The sequence below is a fragment of the Palaemon carinicauda genome, chromosome 1, assembly GCF_036898095.1.
Source record: "Palaemon carinicauda isolate YSFRI2023 chromosome 1, ASM3689809v2, whole genome shotgun sequence".
In the NCBI taxonomy this organism is placed as follows: Eukaryota; Metazoa; Arthropoda; class Malacostraca; order Decapoda; family Palaemonidae; genus Palaemon; species Palaemon carinicauda.
Window position 1 is genome coordinate 237,374,793 of NC_090725.1, and position 20,046 is coordinate 237,394,838.

Below are 20,046 nucleotides of genomic sequence, written 5' to 3' on the forward strand. Positions count from 1 at the left end.
CTTCTATGTATAACCTGCTCCCTCTTTATAAAAACCAAATAGAATATGAAGATATTTACTAATGTAATATTAACACTAACAATGGTCACTTTATCTTAAACTGGGCGTCTCTTCTGCTTGCTGCTCTCGAAAGCTAGATATGACAAACTAGTTGTTTAAAAGTCGCTCATGAATAGCAGAGGCAAAGGACATAACAGTGCCTTATAAACTGACCATATATGCATAATTATCAGTGCCCAAGCTCTCTCACCATCAAGTTAGGACCAGGGATGACCAGACAATGGCTGTTTGTGACTCACTAGGTAGTTCTATAGGTTTCCCAAAACCCCTCCTCATTAACCAGGTAGATCTATAGGTTTTGCCAAACTCCTCATCATTAGCTCAGATGGATGGTGAGGTTGCAGATGTTACTAGAAATTATCAAGTTTTAACTCCCTCTCATGTGCAATTATTTTGGGTCGGGTACGATGTACGATACATACCTTGGGTATCGTACACTTTTGTACTATAATTTTGAGGTATGCAATCTTATGTATGGTGTGATCTAGGAAATTATTATTTTGCTTTGGTATGCGATCTCAATATTTTCTAGCTCTTTATGTACTGTCAAGCGATGATGTTGAGCTACGCACACTAACATCAATGATTGATTATTATTTTTTAGAGGGTTATTTCCATTGTCTTTATGATCCATTTTATTGAAGTCTTTTACCATTTTTTATTGGGTTTGCAGAAATGTCAGTGCCTTTTCTTTTGTCAGGCAAAGTAGTTATTACGATACTGCACTACTCGTGAAAGTTTCGTTGCTATATAAGGAGTTATTATTGTCATTTATAGAAAGACAGTACATGATAAAGACAAGTCTTGAAACAGTAGACCCACGTAGAGTAGAAAATTAACTCGAGGATATGGAGTTAGAAACAGTTCACTGTTATACAAAAAAGTTTTTTAACAATCTTGATATTAAATATATATATATATATATATATATATATATATATATATATATATATATATATATATATATATATATATATATACATTTACATTGTATGTATACACATACATATATATTATATCTAATTATTTATATATACATATATATATATATATATATATATATATATATATATATATATATATATATATATATATATATATATATATACACACCAAGGCACTTCCCCCAATTTTGGGGGGTAGCCGACATCAAACAAATGAAACAGTAAAGGGGACCTCTCCTCTCTATGTCCTCCCAGCCTGACAAGGGACTCGACCGAGTTCGGCTGGTACTGCTAGGGGTGCCACAGCCCACCCTCCCCCGTTATCCACCTCAGATGAAGCTTCATAACGCTGAATCCCCTACTGCTTCTACCTCCGTGGTCTTCCAAGGCACTGGAGGAAGCAGCTCGCTGTTCATTCCTATTTCTAGTACGCTCTCTTACCTCTCTCACATGTATCCTCCTATCACCCAGAGCTTTCTTCACTCCATCCATCCACTCAAACCTTGGCCCTCTACTTGTAGTTCTCCCATCAACTCTTGCATTCATCACCTTTAGCAGACAGCCATTTTCCATTCTTTCAACATGGCCAAACCACCTCAACACATTCATATCCACACTAGCTGCTAAATCATTTCTTACACCCCTTCTCACCCCCACTACTTTGTTCCTAACCCTATCTTATCGAAATACACCAGCCATACTCCTCAGACACTTCATCTCAAACACATTCAATTTATATGTCTCTGTCAATTTCATTCCCCATAACTCTGAGCCATACATCACAGTTGGTACTACCACTTTCTCATACAGAACTCTTTGCATTCATGCCTAACCCTCTATTCTTTACCATTCCCTTCACTGCCCCCCAACACTTAGCATCCTTCCTTCGCTCTATGACGTACATCTGCTTCCACTCCACCATTGCTGCATCAACATACCTCAAGTACATAAACTGATCTACTTCCTCAAGTAACTCTCCTTTCAACATGACATCCAACCTTGCACCACCCTCCCTTCTCGTGCATCTCATAACCTTACACCTACCCACATTAACTCAACTTCCTTTTCTCACATTCCCTTCCAAACTCTGTCACTAATTAACTGAGCTTCCCTTCCTAGTCTGCAACCAGTACAGTATCATCTGCAAACAACAACTGAGTTACCTCCAATTCATGATCACTCTCGTCTATCAGTTTCAATCCTCGACCAAGCACTCGAGCATTCATCTCTATCACCACTCCATCAACAAACAAAGTGAACAACCATGGCGACATGACACATCCCTGTCTCGGCCCCACTTTCACTGGAAACCATTCGCTCACTTCATTTCGTATCCTAACACATGCTTTACTACTTATGTAGAAACTCTTCACTGCTTGCAACAACCTTCCATCAATTCCATATAACCTCATCACATTCCATATCGCTTCTCTATCAATTCTATCATACGCTTTCTCCAGATCCATAAACGCAACATACACCTCCGTGCCTTTTGCTAAATATTTCTTGCATATCTGCCTAACAGTAAAAATCTGATTCATACATCCCCTACCCCTTCTAAAACCACTCTGTACTTCTAAGATTGCATTCTCTGTTTTATCCTTAATCCTATTAGTTAGTACTCTACCATACATTTTTCCAACCACACTCAAGTCTACTGGTACCATTGACAACATAAAACACATATTAAACAATATCACCAACCATTCAAGTACAGTCACACCCCCTTCCTTTAACATCTCAGTCCTCACATCATCCATACTAGGGGCTTTTCTTACTCGTTTCATCTAGTGCTCTCCTCAGTACCTCTTGTAATATCTCTCTCATTCTCCTCTCCCATCAGTCGCACCTCAACACATGCAACAGCAATTATATCTGCCTCCCTATTATCCTCAGCATTCAGTAAATTTTCAAAATATTCTGCCCACCTTCTTACCTCCTCTCCTTTTAACAGCCTTCCATTTCCATCTTTCACTGTCTCTTCAATTCTTGAACCGCCCTTCCCTACTCTCTTCACTTCTTTCCAAAACTTTTTCTTATTCTCTTCATATGAACGACCCAAACCTTGACCCCACCTCCAGTCAGCCACCCTCTTTGCTTCATCTAACTTACTTTTTACTTCCACATTTTTCTTTCTATATCTTTCATACTTCTCTACACTATTACTCTGCAGCCATTCTTCAAATGCCCTCTTTTTCTCTTCCTCATTTATCTTCACTCCATTCCCACTACCCTTCCTCATGCTGCCTCCAGCAATCCTCATGCCACACACATCACTTGCAATCCCAACAAAATTTTCTTTTACTAACTTCTATCCTCCTCTAAATTACCAGTTTCTCTCGCTTTCACTCTGTCATATGTCATTTCCAGCCTTTCTGGATATTCACTTTTTACCTCTGATTTTATTAACCCTTCAACCTTCACTACCTCCCTTTTGTATTCCCCACTCTTTTACTACAACTAAAAGGGCATTCATGTATTGTGTGTTGATAACTAGAAGAATGTTTAGAAAATTGAAAGACGTGCACGTATTAAGAGGTATGGCTAACAGTATGTCTGATCATTTTTGGTGGAAGTAAGAAAATATTGATAAAATATGACATAAATGACTGCCAAATCATGATGTAGCTTAATAAATCTACAGAAACTTCACTTTCTGAGTTTGACATATGTCCAGATCGACTTACTACATGTCTCTCGGTCCCTATCTAGGTCGCAAGTCGATGACTACCTGTATTCAGAATAATTTTTTTTTTCAAGATTGAGAAGGGACGTTCTTTGTTCATTTGGGTTGTTAAAATTGTTGAATAAGTTTATGCAAATTATTTCCAAAGTCAGAAAATAGTGTTAAACATAGATATGAAAATTTCAAGAAATTTAATTGTTGTGAATGGTCCTCGGCTATTTTGTCTGTACATAATAACATTGCTTATTGGTTTCTCACTTATTTTGGTTACTCCTTCAAAAAAGTAGGGGATGTAATTTTTTTTTCATGATTTGAATTGTCTTTGATAATAATGAAAATCCTTGTGCTGCAGTTTACTCCGGTGGATCAGTGTGGGTTATTTGAAATTTGTTGCTTTTTCCAAATGGACTTATTTATTACTGCATGTTTCAAAGAAAGGACACAAAAGTATTAAGAACTTTATTTATGCTCAGCTTCTTTGGGATGGAAAACATGAGAGAAGCTTGTATACTGGCAAAAAATATCATATTTTAAAAGTGAGGTTTACTAATATCATGACCAAACTGTAATGTGTATCCTCCTTAGTGACTGTTTTCCATCTCACTATCATTGTAAAACCATGAAATTATGTATAGCCAAAATACAAAACCATTGCATATGATTTGTGTGTTTTTTTTTTTATTTTTACTCTGATGATTACAAACTAGTAAAGTTTTATTGGTTGGTGTAATACATACTTATTATTAATTCAGGATTCCAGAAAGTTTGTATGTGGTGGAATGAGAGGTCAGTTTTACCAGTGTGACTTGGAGGGACACATCTTGGATTCTTGGGAAGGTGTTCGTGTTCAGTGCCTAGCTATCCAGAATGATGGTAAAACAGTTTTAGCTTCAGATACACACCACCGTATCAGAGGTTACCACTTTGACGAAGTTCAAGACCACAATATGTAAGTGATATTATTTTGCTGAATTTGTAAATATTTGTGGTATGGTATGTCTGAAATGAAGGCTTGTTTTGACTGCTAATTGTAACAGAAAAATACTAGAAAATATTCTGTTAATATGATTCTTCTTGGTTTTTAAGAACTTTTTACAGTTGATTGTGAAATTATGGAATGAGGGACTTTGAGAAGTGTGCTTCTTATTCAATTTGCAATTTTGTGTTTGTAAAGGCAAAACTAATAATTTTTCCACAGAATTCAGGAGGACCACAGCATTATGTCATTTACTTTAGACAACACCGGGAACTATGCACTTCTCAACGTAGCCAACCAGGGTGTCCATCTTTGGGACCTCCGTAATAAAACCTTGGTAAGAAAATTCCGAGGTCTTACTCAGGGCCATTACACCATACATTCTTGTTTTGGTGGTGATAATCAAGACTTCATTGCCTCAGGAAGTGAAGGTTGGTAATGGGCTTTTTGTTTTGCCTCACTTGTTTTGTTGTCAATAGAGATTGGTTTTAGTCTATGGACTGAATTGCCCCTTCTTTAAGTCATTGGAGTTTTGTGTCATTTTAATATTTGAGTGGAGGAAAATCAGTAGAATTTCAAATCACTTACATTCCTTTATGGATTTTATGAAAAGGAATTTTGCTGAAATTTAAATCTTACATTCATTACCTTTGAAAATATGATTGTTTTTTAAACATACCTATTACATTCTTGGTCATCATGACTTGTAGATACTGCATTTCCCTAATTCAAACTAAAGTAGTCTTTTGGACAGCAGCTTAAACCCAGGCAGCATGAACTTCATTTAGTGAAGTCTATACTATAAGTGTGAAGAATTTTTGGGTTTGGTGTCACAGTTTTGTTACCTATTGCTAGTGTTATTGGGTCCTTTAACTGAACAATATTACAATGGATCCATCTCTGGTTACAGCTCATTTTTCATTTGCCTACACATACACTGAATAGTCTGCCCCATTCTATCCTTATTCTCTTCTGTCCTTGTACACCTGACAACACTAGAGATTACCAAACAGTTCTTCTTCGCTTGAGTTAACTACTGCACTGTAATTGTTCAGTGGCTACTTGCCTCTTGATAAGAGTAGAAGAGGGGATAATATAGCCTGAAACTTTTAAAGGCAATAATCTTTAGAGAGTTCAAAGTGTGGGTTGTCAAAAGAAGGTAGACAGGACTGATGCAATGATGATGGTAAATCTTTCAATCTTGAATAGAATAGTTTAACAAATATCCAACTGCTACTAAGTCATTATTAGATCCAAGGCCAATCCAGTGTTGCTTCACCAAAAACTGTTAGTAAAAGTCTTAACACCTCCACGTGTCTGCCTGAGTGACTTTGCACAGATTTGTCTGTGAAGAATCATGACCCTTTTTCTTGAAGTGTTTGTTGAAGATTTTTTGACAAGTCCTCTTTGCTGTCCTTGCTTCTTCAAGATATGATTATTTGCTGTTATGGGAGTTGTAAAGGGCTAGTCTATGAATTCCAATTTTTGGCTAGAATTAGGATTAGAAGTTCAAGAAGTTATTTACATGCCTTGGAGATGCTTGTATCAGAAAAAAATCTGTCTTCAGCAAGATGTAATAAACCAGTTAGAAAAAACGGTTCAAAGGAAGTTTAGCAAAGCTCTCCTGGGTTAATTAAGGCCTCCATATAGATATTTTAGTTTATTTCATATTCCTTTAATGCCCAAATAAATATCGGTAGTATAGCTCAAATGATATCTGATAACTATTAAAAAGTCATGAGTATCCTTTCTGATCAAGATTTTTTCTTTTAGTTAAGGCAAGGAGGTGTATGTTGCGTTTATGGATGTGGAGAAAGCGTATGATAGAGTTGATAGGGAAGCAATGTGGAATGAGATGAGTTTATATGGAGTTGATGGAAGGTTGTTGCAAGCTGTGAAAAGTTTCTGCAAAGGTATTAAAGCATGTGTTAGGATAGGAAATGAAGTGAGTGATTGGTTTCCGGTGAGAGTGGGGCCGAGACAGGGATGTGTGATGTCGCCGCCGTAGTTGTTTAACTTGTATTTTGATGGAGTGTGAGAGAGAGGTGAATGCTCAAGTGCTTGGACGAGGATTGAAACTGGTAGACGAGAATGACCATGAATGGGAGGTATATCAGTTGTTGTTTGCAGATGATACTGTACTGGTTGCAGACTCGGAAGAGATGCTTGGCCGATTAGTGCTAGAATTTGGTAGTGTGTGTGAGAGAAGGAAGTTGATAGTTAATGTGGGTAAGAGTAAGGTTATGAGATGTACCGGAAGGGAAGGTGGTGCAAGGTTGAATGTCATGTTGAATGGAGAGTTACTTGAGGAGGTGGATCAGTTTAAGTACTTGGGGTCTGGTGGAGTGGAAGCAGATGTACGTCAGAGAGTGAAGGAAGGATCCAAAGTGTTGGGGGGCAGTTAAGGGAGTAGTAAAAAATAGAGGGTTGGGCATGAATGTAAAGAGGGTTCTGTATGAGAAAGCGATTGTACCAACTGTGATGTATGGATCGGAGTTGTGGGGAATGAAAGTGACGGAGAGACAGAAATTGAATGTGTTGGAGATGAAGTGTCTAAGGAGTATGACTGGTGTATCTCGAGTAGATAGGGTTAGGAACAAAGTAGTGAGGGTGAGAACGGGTGTAAGAAATAGTTAGCAGCTAAAGTGGATATGAATGTGTTGAGGTGGTTTGGCCATGTTGAGAGAATGGAAAATGGCTGTCTGCTAAAGAAGGTGATGAATGCAAGAGTTGATGGGAGAAGTACAAGAGGAAGGCCAAGGTTTGGGTGGATGGATGAATTGAAGGAAGCTCTGGGTGATAGGAGGATAGATGTGAGAGAGGTAAGAGAGCGTGCTAGAAATAGGAATGAATGGCGAGCGATTGTGACGCAGTTCCGGTAGGCCTTGCTGCTTCCTCCGGTGCCTTGGATGACTGCGGAGGTAGTAGCAGTAGGGGATTCAGCATTATGAAGCTTCATCTGTGGTGGATAATTTGGGAGGGTGGGCTGTGGCACCCTAGCAGTACCAGCCGAACTCGGTTGAGTCCCTTGTCAGTTTTGTTTCATTTGTTTGATGTCGGCTACCCCCAAAATTGGCGGAAGTGCCTTGGTATATGTATGTACTAAAATTGATGAAATAACTTAGTTGCAAAAGGATGATCTAAATAACTCGTAATTTCACAAAATGAAATATCATCATCTAGAGACAGCAAATTATTGTAAAAGAAAAATTTTGTAGAATTTCTTGAAATATACTCAAGAAAGCTGTTTGATGCGTGTAGCGAGTGTCAAGACTATTAGGCCAATAAGTAATGAGACGATTTGAGAGATAACTCTCATCAAAAAAGGAGTTCCTCATACAGCGAGAAAAGACACCTCTCAATATTACCCAAGAGATGTTCCTGCTCCCTTTCTGCTGTAGGAACCACATTCCAAGAATAACTACTTAACAAGACATCCTAAACCTGGGCGTATGGGCATCGCGTGATGCATTCTGCGCATCACATGCTAGTCTTGTTAGTACTCATCCACATAAAAGCCCCATATCGAGCTAAAGTTTTACTCAGAAGGATGCATTTTGCGTTATGCAAATTGAATTTGTATGCTTCCATCCCAATTTGCCCATATTCAGAGTTACTTGTAAACTGTTTTTTTATCTTTCCATATGGTTTTTATAAAAAGTACCAGGCTGTAAGTACTTTGTCGTCCATTTTGTCATTATAGGGAACATATTCTTTACTTTGTAGAATGGATTTCTAACCTACGTCAAAAATTGGGTCCCTGCACATCCCCTGGAACCAGATAATGCCAGATGGTCGGGGTATTACTGTAAATGTTATCTAGGTAGTACAGTGTTTGACAGTTCATGTTTAAGGAAAGCCTAAAAAGTCTGCATTTATTCCTGACATAACTGTTATAACCCTAAATAACAACCACCTAATAATTTCATAAATTTAGTCTTATAATTGATTTCCATTCTACAAGTTAGGAAAATATTGTATGAAAATCAATCTCTCTCTCTCTCTCTCTCTCTCTCTCTCTCTCTCTCTCTCTCTCTCTCTCTCTCTCTCTCTCTCTCTCTCTCTCTCTCTCTCTCTCTCTCTCATATATATATGAAAGATCTTATTTAATGTTATTACTGTTCATAAAATATTTTATTTTGATTGTTCATTACTAGTTTATTTGTTTCCTTTCCTCACTGGGTTGTTTGGCTCTTGGAGCCTTTGCGCTTAAAGCATCTTTCTTTTTCAAGTAAGGTTGTAGCTTAGCTTTTCATGATAATAGTAGTGTCTATAAAGGTTCATAGATTGGTCCTTTTCTTGCTGATGCAAAAGATTATCAGCCCTCATAACTTTACATCAACAAAATGTTTTTAAGAAGTCTGGGATGAAATGAGTGAATGGTCCGAGGGATTTCTAATGTCATGCTGTGTAGAAAGGAAGAGTTGGATGGTGCTTAACATCTTGTGCCAGAACTAAAGTACCTGTGGTTGTATTTGTTGAACATCTACTTAACCTCAATTTAATGCAAATCAGAGTGCTTAGTTACAATTTATTGGAGTATCATTCAATGCTGCCAAAAAGTATTTCCATAGAACTTTTGGTCCTTGGTGCATAAAGTAGATACAGAAGTCCCCTTTTCTGCTTGTAGCAGAGGACATCTCATTGATTCCATCTGGTGTCCCAACTAAATACGCAAAAGCAAACATCTACCACTAAAATAGGCAAATTGAAAAATTAAGAGACAAAGTGGTAATGTACACAGATATGAAACAGACAAGTTATTTAGTGATTAGTGGAATCTCATGGTAAGCATCCTAACAATCATACTGTGAAATAAGGACAATTCATCAGCATTATATATGGTTATATGTCGGCTCCTCCCTTCATGGGGTTAGACAATTAAATTGTAAAAGTACTAAATAAAGGACAAATTGACACATTCCTCCAAAAGATTACATTATCTTAACAGTTTTTCAAATTACGCAGATGTAGTAATAGAAGAGTACCCAGCAAAATAAAGCCACCGAGCCAGCGACAAGAACCATTGTCAAGAATGGGGCCAAAATCCTTTTTTAACTTGTGCTTAAGTTAAAGAAAAGGGTGATATTAAAAGTAATTAGTTTTCAACTAATAAAGAAATTTAGAAGGAAAAATGGGTCAAATATCTTTGAAGATGGAACCTTTGTCATCAATGAGGTTATATACATTGAGTGAGTCTCAGGTCTGGATATATGGGGAACATGTGCACATGCTATGAGGCAGTAACCAATTTCTTTTTGATTGGAGAAGTCGTAGGGATTAAAAAGAAGACTGCATAATTACAGTCAATGGGTTTGTGAAATAAATTTGTAGATTAATACAGTACAGTGGAACCTCTACATACGAATTTAATCCGTTCCAGAACCAACTTCGGATGTAGAAATTGATCGGATGTCGAAACGAATTTTCCCATAAGAATACATTGAAATAGGATTAATCCGTGGTTGAGCCCAAAAACCTATGATAACTTCTTAATAAACTACTACACATAACTTTCCCATGAGAATAATGAACACTAAATTAGATAATAGACATGTAAATAAGAAGAATAGACATGTAAATAAGAAGAATTAGCAAAAAATGATAAATAAGAAACGGGTTTTTAGCGTCACTTTACCTTAGAAACTCCAGCGCAGGTGTTGTTCGTCTTCGCTACGCAGAGAGGAGAGAGGAGACGGACGGACGGCGAGGAGGTAGAGAGGTTAACTACGATAAACGTAACACTACCGTAACTTATTCTAACTTACACTAAGTGAACTTTAACATAACTTAGCTTATTTTTTTTTTTATTTTTATATTTTATATTTTTTTTTACATTTTCTTTTTTTCTTTTTGATGATTACGTAATTTTAATCACTATCACTTACATTTAAAATTGACTGAATTTCTTTTGCTTCACTCTTTTCCGTTTTCTGTGTTTCACTTTCTTCCTCTTCACTCTTTGCCGTTTTCTTCGGTTCACTTACATCCTCTTCATCGCGAGTTCGCTTCGCAGTTTTTTTAAAGAAAGCATCGATAGATAATTGCTTCGTACGGCTTTTCAGAATGTTTCGAAAGTGCGTTAGGCAAACATCATCGAATTGAGAAACTACACGACAAACCTGCAATTTCTTTGGATGGTATTTGTCGATGAAGTCGACCACGTCTTGATATTTTCCTAACACCTCTTTTATTTGCGCTGAACCTAACACATGTTCTACCTCCTCGCTCTCTTCCTCGTCATCACTCATGTGCTCCGACATAGCATGGAGTTCCTTGAGCTCATCCGTCGTCAGTTCGTCGTGATGTTCGGCGACGAGTTCCGTAACGTCATCTGCGTCGACCTCCAGACCCATGGACTTGCCAAGGGAGACGATTTCCTCTACGGCTTCCGCTGCACCGACCACGGGATCAGGTTCGGGGTCAAAACCCTCGAAATCTCGGGGAGAAACTGCATCAGGCCACAGCTTCTTCCATGCAGAATTGAGGGTCCGTCGAGTTAATCCCACCCAAGCCTGATCAATGATCTTTAAGCAGTGCACGATATTGAAGTGGCCCCTCCAAAATTCACGCAAAGTTAAGTTGGTGCTTTGCGTGACATTAAAGCACTGCTTGAATAAGTGCTTGGTGTACAGCTTCTTAAAATTAGAGATGACTTGCTGGTCCATGGGCTGGAGGATAGAGGTGGTATTTGGTGGAAGATACAGCACCTTTATGAACTTGAATTCATCGAAGATATCATCTTCAAGTCCGGGGGGTGAGCGGGTGCATTGTCAAGGCATAGCAGGCACTTTAAAGGCAATTTCTGCTCATGAAGATACTTCTTCACCGAAGGACCGAAAACTTGGTTTACCCATTGCACAAAGAATTGCCTAGTGACCCAGGCCTTCGAGTTGGATCGCCAGAAAACATGAAGCTGATCCTTATCGACGTTGTGTGCTTTAAAGGCCCTAGGGTTCTCCGAATGGTAAACAAGCAAGGGTTTGACTTTAAAGTCCCCGCTAGCGTTGGCACATAGAGCAAGAGTCAACCGATCCTTCATTGGCTTATGCCCAGGCAATTTCTTCTCTTCAGCAGTGATGTAGGTTCGACTCGGCATCTTCTTCCAAAACAGCCCGGTTTCATCACAATTGAACACCTGCTGCTCTACGTAGCCTTCTTCCTTTACGATATTTTCGAATTTCTTAACAAAGTCAGTTGCAGCCTTTGTGTCCGCACTAGCAGCCTCTCCGTGGCGAACAACTGAATGAATCCCGGACCGTTTCTTAAATTTCTCGAACCAGCCACGAGATGCCTTGAAATCATCTGAGGAAGGCTCGGTTGAACTCTCCCCAGCATCACCCACAGAGCTCTCCTCCTTCAAGTCCGTAAAGATGGCGTGCGCCTTCTCGCAGATAACGGTTTCGGTGATGGTGTCGCCAACGATCTCTCTATCCTTAATCCACACTAGTAGAAGTCGTTCCATCTCTTCTATGATAGGGGTACGGCGTTTGGAAATTATAGTGATCCCCTTAGAAGGTTTCACTGCTTTAATAGCTTCCTTCTGTTTAAGGATTGTCGAGATCGTCGACATATTACGGCCATACTGTTTAGCAAGTTCACTCACGCGGATGCCACGCTCATGTTTTTCAATAATTTCCTGCTTAATTTCTATAGAAAGCATTTCCTTCTTCCTTTTCTCACCACTACCACTGGCAAAACTAAGCCTTTTTGGACCCATGATTTACGTAAATTATCGTTAATGGATGCACGTAAAAAATCACGATTAATTCACAGTTAATATCACAACGCAAAGAGCACAACCGCACGAAGCCGACGAGAACAGAGGACTGACCCAAGCCGCGCTAATTGAGCGTCCCTCCGAGGTCGATGTGCTGCCTTCTATCGGCGGAAATAAAAAACACTTCAGGCGCTATGAGCACCGACTACGCGTACGAGTATTGTTTACTTCGGGTGTCGAAAAAAACATTCGGGTGTAGAGTCGGAACGTGTTCGAATTGTACTTCGCGTGTCGAAAAATTCGGATACAACCGGTACGACGAAAATTGCTACTTCGTGTGTCGAAATAAAATTCGGGTGTAGAGTAAAAAATTTGCTCGAATTTTACTTCGGATGTTGGAAAATTCGGATGTAGATACGATCGGATGTAGAGGTTCCACTGTATATAGATGTCAGTTATTTTCAATGTACAGTATTCTCTTGAAAGGGGTAGATCATATGGTCACTTTCATCTCCAACCAAAGATTAGCAAGTAATTAATTTTTGGTTATTTTGGGGGATTTTGAAGATTTTTATTACAGTTGTGGATTTTTAATTGAAGTAATATTGGGAAAACATGGTTATTGTAGTAATGACTGGCTAGAACAGGAAAAAGTTAAATGCTAGACTTTTAGATTTGAAGCCTGTTTTAATATTCTAAACCGATGATTGCTAGGAGGAAATAACATTTGTATTTGGCAAAAGAAAAGAAATTATTAATTTTGTACAATGAAAGTAGTATTGTACATTTGAAATAAGAATATGCCTTGATCAGTACCATGTCTTTGCACTACTCAAAATGTATGCAACAATACATAAGTACTTCATGTTTTTTGACAGATAATAAAGTGTACATATGGCATCATCGAAGAGAATTACCAGTGGTAAGCCTTGTTGGTCACACACGTACAGTGAATTGTGTCACGTGGAACCCACGATATCCTGCGATGATTGCCTCTGTATCCGATGATGCCACAGTTCGGATATGGGGTCCTGCACCACAACACAGAGGGTCTTCTTCCTCAACACAAAATGGTGTGAAAGCCACATCCACTGGTAAGTGACTCCTATAATTATTCATGAGAGAAGCAACATTTGAAATCGTTACAAAAAAAAATTCTATTTTGGGGAATCCGCATCTGTATCATTAATTACTTTAAACAAACTATAAGTTATTTATAATTTTAGTATTATTTAGTTTACTGTTATCTCAGTTAGTTCTATGTGACTAAACAGCATTCCTAGGATGTTTTACTTGTGACTTATCACAATTGTCATTGTTCATTCTCAAAATTAATTTTCATTCTTTACTTTGCTGCTGGTGTTGCTAACATTATTTTTGCATATTTATGTTCGTGTTTTGGGATACGAGTGTGAGGTTAAAGTGATTCTGCACAGAAATCCTGTTTTATTGTGCACTAGTTTCTCTTACTTTTGGATGATGGTTTTATGGGAGAAAAACATTTCTATTCAGATGATAAAGTATGCAAGTGTTAGAAGGGAGACAAAAGATGGCCAAGGAATAATTGAAAATGAGGGAAATATGAAGTGTTTGCCATTATACAACCTTAGGAAGATAGAATACAAGAGAAAGTGAATGGAGAGAACTGATTGTTGAACATTTTTATGAATTTTAAGTAGGCCTTAGCTAACAATGTTTTTTTTAAAAAAATTCTTGAGTGCTGCCTTTCAACTGTGCCTCAGCATATAGTATGTCTTGGGGTCTGCATAGCTAAGCTTGTAGCTTTCTTTAATCATTCTCAGTTTCTGTGTACTGGTATGTCCTTAGGTGCCAACAGTGTTTATCTTGTATTGCATGCAATACCCTCTTCACTTGACCTTGGTATCAGTGGCTAGGTTTTGCTGAGAATATCATAGAAGAGTTAATACAGTAATCCCTCACCATATTGAGCTTCACCTGTTGATCCCATTGTACATCCCAGATTTTTAAACATATGTAAATCTATTTTGGAGTGTCTGAGGGCAGATAAGTTTTACATTTCTCTTTTGATAATTTTTCAAGTAATTTTTGGCTCTAAAAATAAATAAAGTAAATTAAAGTAATACCATATGTTGTGCAACCCACAAATTTTTGCCCTTATAAAATGATTTTTTTTGTGTGTTATGTATCATGCAATTTTTATTTTCATTTTTGAGACAGAATTATAATGACACCTCTATCCCACTTCTAGTTCAAAAAGTTAAAAGAGCAAAAGAATGTGATTAAAGTATCGTTAGTAATAGATATGGCTATAAACAATCAAACCAAAAGTAACTGTTATGATATGAACAACCAAAATTGATAAAAGTTGTTTTGCTTGCATTTCAACTTTCATACGATAGTGAACAATTACACAGTTACCATAGTTGTTACAAATGATGTTAACTAGACAAATTGCCGAAACTGCTGAGTTGTAGTAAAGAAAAGGGGTATGTGGGAAGGGTGGAATCTGTGTGTGTGTGCATATCTATCTACATATTTAGCCATCATTTTTTACGGCTTTTGTACACTTGTCTTAAATGAATAACCCTTCTGTGAGTCCCAAGTGATCCAAAGGATTAGTATTCCCCTTTCTTATCCCTACTTATCCCTCCACTACGTTCAAGTCCCTACTTTATCTTGACAATTCTGTGGCTAGGCCATTTATTTACTGAAGGTAGACATGTAAATTACAGTGATACAGTACCACAAATTTTCTTACAGCATTAGTTTTTTTTTTCAATGGATACTGGAAATTTGATTTAAAGTTAACCCCTTGAAGAAATTACTATGATGGGAAAACTTAGAATTAGAATGTAACTGAGATGAGAATAATTCTCTATATTATATTTATAATTATTGTTATTCTCAAGGCACTAAGACCTTTTACACTTTTCTTTCATTGCCCCTTTTAGGTGTCCTTGCTTTTGTGACTAGAAGCTGAATAAGGACTATATCGGGAAAGTACCCTTCTTAGTGAAATTTAATTTTATTCATGCCAAGTTCTAGAATTTTGGCTCAACTATTAAATTTTGTATAAATGATAATATACTATTTTTTAAGTTTGGAATTCTCTCTATAATCAAATTTCATCATAGATAATAGCTGTATCTTCAATATATGACTCCCTATTTTTTATTGGGGTTTAGTGGGTAAGGGTTGCTGGCTATGAATCATTTAAGAATTCTATATTCATTGCAAGGCAGATAAATGGCAACTTTGAATTATCTATGCCTCAAGATTAAATATGATAGGAAAGTGGAGAGAGAGTTACAGCTTTCTGTGTAAAGAGAAGTACAGTATTGATTTAAAAGCTCAAGATAGACATGACTGGCGAATTCTAACTGAGGTCCTTTGCATCAATAGGGGTGGGAGGAGAAGATGACGATGAATTGCTATAGATTTTTATTCTTATTAATTCATATATAGTAGAGTTTTTTTACTTAGATAAGGCTGTTCAACAGGTAAAGTAGATGACACTTTTTGGTGGTCTTTGAAGTTCTCAAAGAGAAAGTCCTGTTTATTAAGGGTTACACAATTTGGGTGGTAGTATATGATAGTATTAGTAATTGGTGTAATTATCTAATTAGATGAAAAATGAGGGTAGAAATTTAATAGAAAAGCAATATAGTTAAAGGGAAACTTAGCAAAGTAACATTCCTAAAATAGTTATTCCTTTAGGTTTCTTGTCATTTACTGTGTGGTTATGTTGAAAAGTGTATTGGCAAAATTTGTCATTTTTTTATTGTTATTTGAAGTATCCCACCATCACCCTTACAAACAGGAACAACTGATGCTTATTTGCTCTGCATGATGTATTTTTTTTTAATACTATGACTTCTTTCATTAAAGATTATCATCAAAGTTTAGTGATATGACTTTCACTGAAAATAGTTAACCATAGAAAAAAAAAGGTTTCTCAGTTGTATGGAATTCATGACTGAAGTCACATTGGAACACATTATTTTGGCAGTGGCTTAACTTTAATCATTCATATGTCAAAGCTTGTGACTTCAAGCTAGTTGTTATTTTTCAACCTACTGTATTCATCTTAAATATGTAGACACCTGACATTTATTTATACATTTGAAAGAATTAAAAAATTAATTTATTTGCTGAATCTATATTTTAAAATTACATTCAATTTCATTTCACCGTATTGATTTCCTTCTTGTAGAAGCGGAGTGTGCATTTGGGGGCAGTGCAAAAAGTTAGTCTGAGAATTGATGTTTATGTTACCCTTTATTGTTGAAATTAATATTGCAGCCAGATTCCTTTAGATACAGGTGTTCCATCCTAAACTGGCTGGGCCCCTTAATTGTTATTATAATTTGCCTAATAATTTTTTACTTTCATTGTGATAAGTAGCTCTTATTTTTTTTTTTATAAGGGAAACTTTATTTTTTGCTTATAACATGCATTTGCTTGTTGCTAAAGTGTGTTTTTCCATGCAGTATCCCACTTTAAACAAAGTTGTTAGACAAACAGCAATAACTCCTTCTTATCTTTGTTTTGTTATTAATCATCATTTCAGGTGATATGCAAGTTCCATCATTGTGATGTATTCTGCAGGTAGTGAGAGCGAGTCTCCAACATCACACATGTTCCTGAGCAATGGTGCAGCTGTATAGTGGAGAAGGGAACTACCTGTGCCATGGACTTCATACTGTATCTCGTCGCTTATGGTGTGTTCATGGTTGCTGGCGCCACTGTCACACCAACTGTTGTTTCAATCACAAGTCTGAATGGAGGCACAAATCCCACTTTGATGGGACCACTAGAATGCATGCTGATTCTGTGGGTAATATCATCTTCCCTTGAAATTGTGCAGTAGATAGGTATGTATTCCAGTCTACCTTGGCTCAGAATTTTGTGAAAAACCTTACCATGTATTAAGACATATGTAAGTTGAACAACATGGTGAATAATACTTCTCTGTTAATCATTCCTCTTATTTAGGCTTTTGTCAAAGGTGGTGAGTTTTGTGTCAAAGTGCTCTAAATTTTCCTTTTAAGTAATTCAGGCATTTTAACAGAAAGGTTTATCAAAATAAAGCATTTTAAAAAGTGTGTGGAGCATTCGTAGTAATATGATCAGTGGTATTATTAAAAATTTGAAAGTTAAGATAAGGATTTAATTAGAATAATCATCCTGTTAAGCTTCCTATTAGCATTACAGTAATGGGTATTTCCGTGCAATAAACTTGTATATAAAACGTGAGTTTCTAGGTTTTTAGTTATTCTGATATTGCTGTGTAAAGTAGCTGAGAGGTAAAAGTAGTACTGTATATTACAGTACACCAGAATGAACAAAAACTAATAAAGATGATTTTAGACAGTTTAACATAGCTTTGGGAAACAACTCTTTCACCTACTTTTGACAAGGTCAGTCAGTCATTCTTTGGAGAGATTGTCATAAGAATATGACTTGCAGAAAGGTTGCAGTGGCTGCCAAGGATTACTCCTCGGCTCTGGTTAAAATGCTTGGCAATTCATTATTCATAAAATCACCTTTAATTCATCATCATTGTATGTGTACCAGCTCCACAAACATCTTTTGTACATAAAACATCTATCTGGATTAATTTTTTTTGTCTTGTTTTAATTGTGCAGGGTTAGGTTGTTTTCGTGTGATAAAAATGGAATTAGTGTGGTCAACATAGCGGAATGACTTGACCCTGCATTGTATCATAGAGGTTTCTGTCCAAACCTGTGTGTTTGAATGTAGTGTGTGCATTTTATAGGAAAAGAATTTTATGTTTAAGCTAGATAATCTTATGTACCATTATAAGGATCATAGCGAGAGAGAGAGAGACTGTCATCATTTTGTAACCTTACAACTATATTGTTTCCTGGCTGCCTCATATAGCCCAGGGAACTTGATTATGAATTAGAAGTTCCAGATATAGGCAGATGACAAAGTACAAATACTATTGACATGAATACATATTTATGATAATAACTAGCTCATTTCTTTTTAAATATTATGGTAAGGAGTGATTATTAATGTGTTATTTTCAACCTTGTTATCTTTACATTTTGTCTATACTTCGAGACCATTCATTGATTTGTTACAGAAGCAAAAGTCTTGTTGTGAGTACTAAGTTTGGTTTAAAAAAAAAAGTGTGCTAGTGACTTTGTAAAGTTTTAAATTTCACAAAAATAGTTATGAGCATGAATGTTATGGAACAAAAGTTGTTCTTGTAAAGGTACTGCACAAAGTGCAGAACGTCATGTTTTTATTTTGTATGCTGTATATTTCTTTGAAGTTTCCTAATAAATTTGATCATAGGAATTGTGTTATTTCGATATAGCCCTCTCAAGTGAATACTGCTTTGAAATATTTAATCGTGATCTTTAGATTGGATGTTAATGTCCAACTTTGTTATTTTGGTGAAAACTAACGCCAAAACTGGAGGATGTTTTACAAGTATATATTGGAGGGCAAAATATGGTAGAGATATCAAGGGAATAGCTGGAAGTGTTAATCTAACCCCCCCCCCCCCCTCCAAGAAAAAAAGAAGTAGTAATCAGTTTATAGTTATATTAAAATAAATGTCTGGAAAGAAATATTAAGCCATTTTCAGTTTTGACAAAGATTATGACTTACTATTCTAGGTGATAAGATATTGCAGAAAACTGAAGCTTAACCTTGCCAGCTACTAAAGATTACTTTTTTATTGTAAATGTACAGATTGTAATGATGAAAGTTGACAAATGCATTGGTTTTAATATAAAAATTTTCCTCCCATTCTTATATTCATGTTGTATTGAAACTATCTTTTAGTCAAGATTAGTCAAGACACATGTCCTGTTTCTAATTTTGCTTGTAGGATTTAATCATCTTGTCAAAATTGTTTTCAAACTTCATCTCGAGTTCCTTACTCAGGGATATCAAGTTCTTTGATATGTTCTTTACTGACTAATGAAAACCTTTGAAATCATGAACAAATTTAGGGCACAGTTTCTTCCATACACCTTTCATTGCTGTTTGAGTCACATCGGTCCAAGGAGCACAGGTGTTTAATACTGCATGATGAATATTGTAGCCCTTCCATATAGATTCTAAGTTTTCATGCCAACAACTGTAGAATTGAAACCCTTGTCGGAGCTTCTTATTCAGGGTTTAAGAAATCGGTAATTTTGAAACGGGATACCATTCCTAGGGTAAGGGGAATGGCGTTATAAATTAGGACCGAGTACCCTGTTTCTCATAAGTCTAGCTATGAATGTGGATGTCATGAGATTCAGGTATTCAAATTTTGTGCACCATCGTGGATGATTCTATCTTAGATTGTCTTCTTACCATTATGGCTAAGATACAAGAAGATGATAGAAAGGCTTCTTTTGTGCTTTTTGGTGATTTCAACTATCACCATAAGGAGCAGTTGAATTTTGTTTTTACTCATCTCCATGGCTTAAGAGCATTGGACATTGCCTCTGGATCAGGGTGTAAGCAAATCGTAACTGAAGTTACTCACAGGTCTGGTAACTGCTTGGACCTAGTATAAACTGACACCTTTGGTGTTATAACAAATAAGATTGATTCTCCAGTTGAGATGTCTGATCATGCCTTGGTTTCATTAGTAATCAAGACTGAGCAACCTGTTCTTGATGCATCATACTCGTTTAACTTATATCAA

The 20,046-nt window shown here is 36.7% G+C and overlaps 1 protein-coding gene across 2 annotated transcripts in view; it reads left to right on the forward strand.

The window, feature by feature from the left end:
• Positions 1–18,698, forward strand: part of LOC137654472 (WD repeat-containing protein 26) — a 65,246-nt gene extending 46,548 nt beyond the window's left edge. The window contains exons 9-12 of one of the 2 annotated variants that reach the window (XM_068388137.1): positions 4,443–4,639; positions 4,889–5,097; positions 13,265–13,480; positions 16,977–18,698. In XM_068388137.1, the coding sequence (XP_068244238.1) occupies positions 4,443–4,639; positions 4,889–5,097; positions 13,265–13,480; positions 16,977–17,035 (681 nt within the window). In that variant the 3' untranslated portion in view covers positions 17,036–18,698. Of the gene's footprint in view, positions 1–4,442; positions 4,640–4,888; positions 5,098–13,264; positions 13,481–16,938 lie in introns of both variants that reach the window. The other variant, XM_068388144.1, reaches the window with a different exon arrangement.
• Positions 18,699–20,046: the final 1,348 nt, after the last annotated feature.